Below are 2,893 nucleotides of genomic sequence, written 5' to 3' on the forward strand. Positions count from 1 at the left end.
GGCACACCCCTGCTTATTGTACTTCACTTTATTGTGCCTCACAAATACTGCCGATTTTTTTACAAATTGGATGTTTGTGGCAACCTTACACAACCTTACATTGGGCAAGTCTATTGGCATTATTTTCTAACACCATTTGCTCACTTCATGTCTCTGTATCACATTTTGGTACTTCTTGCAATGTTTCAAGATTTTTCATCTTTTTTCCAAATAAGTTCTTCCATCTTTATTTTTGTAAAAAAAAACCCAAAGAGAACAGAGTCACCACCAAGCATGGGACAACTTACCAGGCAAAGTCTTGACTCCCTCCCTCCTTCATGTCAGGGAAGCAGTCAGCTTTGTTAGCTTTTTCCAAAGGGATTATTATAAACAAGGGCTTGGATGAGGGAGGGAAACTTGGCCAGATTTTTCATCACTGAGAAATTGCTTAAAACCCATTGCTTTAAATAACTGGTATGTTTGAAATGCAGGAAAAGAAGATCGTGCTTCATAACCCTCTTTCCACAAATGTCTCCCTAGAAGCAGCCTGTTGGCTTGGGGGAGGGTCAAATCAGAATTGTGTTTTAGGGAATCAGACAGGATCCAAGAGCATGCTCTGCAGTTCGGACACAAAGACTAAGATAAACACACATCAGGAAGAGGGGAGTCTTTTACATGCAGTTGAGCAATCACCAGTCTGATGGGCACTCTGCCACCTTTTTCTGTGGCGGGTCAGGGGCTGCAGGTCTGGAGTCCTTGTTAGTGTATTTAGTGTTGGTGAGAAGTCTGGGCCCCAGCCTTTGTCTACTAAAGACAAAGCAGAGACACTGAAAGCCCTGTATACCCCCTCACCTTCCACTAAATGTGGGGGATAGGCAGGCGCTGTCATCCATTGGCCTCTTTCCAGCCCATGTGCACACAGACTTGTGCCAAACCAGAGGAGGGATCCTGATGCCTTAGGAATGCTGGGTGAGCAGGAGTCTGATGAGCAGAGCAGAGCAAGTTTAGTCCCTTCCAGGCTGACTCTACAAAGGTCTCAGGCCCCTGGCTTGTGGGCCGGCCCACAATGGGACCTGGCTATGGCAGGGTCTGGGTGTAGCCACCAGCCAGGTGACTGGTGGCTGCATTTCTGCCACGCCCTGCCAGGCCTGGAAGCTGAAGAAAGCACTCACTCCATGGGCAATCATCACTAAACATGCGAATAAAGAGGGAACTGTATAATGGTTATTCAGCAGGGTGCCCTTCAGGAACCTCAGCTCAAGGACAGCAGAGCAGGTGTTGAAGGCCGTAATGTCAAGAATGGTGGTGCCCACATTAAATATCTTTAACACCAGCGGCCGGGGCACCATATACAACCTCACATGCAGCTGAAACAGGCAGAGGATGTAGAAGACAATTGTCACCAGCCAGAGGAAGACAGCAATGAACATGACCCAGCCATAGGCCAGGTACAGGTGGTACCGTTGGACAATCAGGGCCCACACCAGCCGCCCCAGCACCTGCTGCAGCAGTGCAAGTACATGGAGGCTGGAGCAGAGGAAGCCCAGGTCCAGGCACAGCGGGGAGACTGAGGCGCCTGCCCCCTGCCAGGGGCAGCTGCTCTGTGTGCTCATTTTCGTTGCGAACTCAGCCTTGGGGCTCCACTCACCCCCTGTCCTGGCTCCAGCCGCTGCCACTGCCCCTCCCCTGGTGGGTGCCAGTTGCTGCACAGCTCCTCCCTGGGGGGCTCTGGCTCCCACTAGGCCTCCTTGCACAGTGAAACAGCCAAACTGTTTCATTACTATTATATTTGTTATGGTGATCTGTGATCAGTGGTTATAACTTGCTGAAAGTTCAGATGATGGTTAACATTTTGTAGCAACAAAGTGTTTTTTTTTCTGCTGCTTAACTTTCCCCCCTTTATTTATTTATTTATTTATTTATTATTTATTTATTTATGTAGTGTTCCATGATTCACTGTTTGTGTATAACACCCAGTGCTCCATGCAGAACGTGCCCTCTTTAATACCCATCACCAGGCTAACCCATCCCCCCACCCCCCTCCCCTCTAGAACCGTCAGTTTGTTTCTCAGAGTCCATAGTCTCTCATGGTCCGTCTCCCCCTCTGATTTACCCCCCTTCATTTTTCCCTTCCTGCTATCTCCTTCTTCTTTTTTTTTTTTTAACATATAATGTATTATTTGTTTCAGAGGTACAGATCTGTGATTCAAGTCTTACACAATTCACAGCACTCACCATAACACATACCCTCCCCAATGTCCATCACCCAGCCACCCCATCCCTCCCACCCCCCACCACTCCAGCAACCCTCAGTTTGTTCCCTGAGATTAAGAATTCCTCATATAAGTGAGATCATATGATACATGTTTTTCTCTGATAGACTTATTTCACGTAGCATAATACCCTCTAGTTCCATCCACGTCATTGCAAATGGCAAGATTTTGTTTTGTTTTTGATGGCTGCATAATATTCCATTGTATATATATACCACATCTTCTTTATCCATTCATCTGTTGATGGACATCTTGGCTCTTTCCATAATATGGCTATTGTGGACATTGCTGCTATAAACATTGGGGTGCACGTACTCCTTCGGATCACTATATTTGCATCTTTGGGGTAAATACCCAGGAGTGCAATTGCTGGATTGTATGGTAGCTCTATTTTCAACTTTTTGGGGAACCTTCATATTATTTTCCAGAGTGGCTGCATCAGCTTGCATTCCCACCAACAGTGTAGGAAGGTTCCCCTTTCTCTGTATCCCCACCAACATCTGTCGTTTCCTGACTTGTTAATTTTAGCCATTCTGACTGGTGTGAGGTGGTATCTCATTGAGGTTTTGATTTGGATTTCCCTGATGCCGAGCGATATTGAGCACTTTTTCATGTGTCAGTTGGCCATTTGGATGTCTTCT

General features: G+C 46.6%; 1 protein-coding gene across 1 annotated transcript; it reads right to left on the reverse strand.

The window, feature by feature from the left end:
* Nucleotides 1-1,056: 1,056 nt before the first annotated feature.
* On the reverse strand, nt 1,057-1,757 carry LOC110584708 (plasmolipin-like). Its single transcript, XM_021694862.1, is given in 2 exon segments — nt 1,057-1,115; nt 1,118-1,757. Coding segments are annotated over 2 exon segments (699 nt in total).
* Between the last annotated feature and the right edge of the window lie 1,136 nt (nt 1,758-2,893).

This window comes from Neomonachus schauinslandi, chromosome 12 (assembly GCF_002201575.2).
Source record: "Neomonachus schauinslandi chromosome 12, ASM220157v2, whole genome shotgun sequence".
NCBI lineage: Eukaryota > Metazoa > Chordata > Mammalia > Carnivora > Phocidae > Neomonachus > Neomonachus schauinslandi.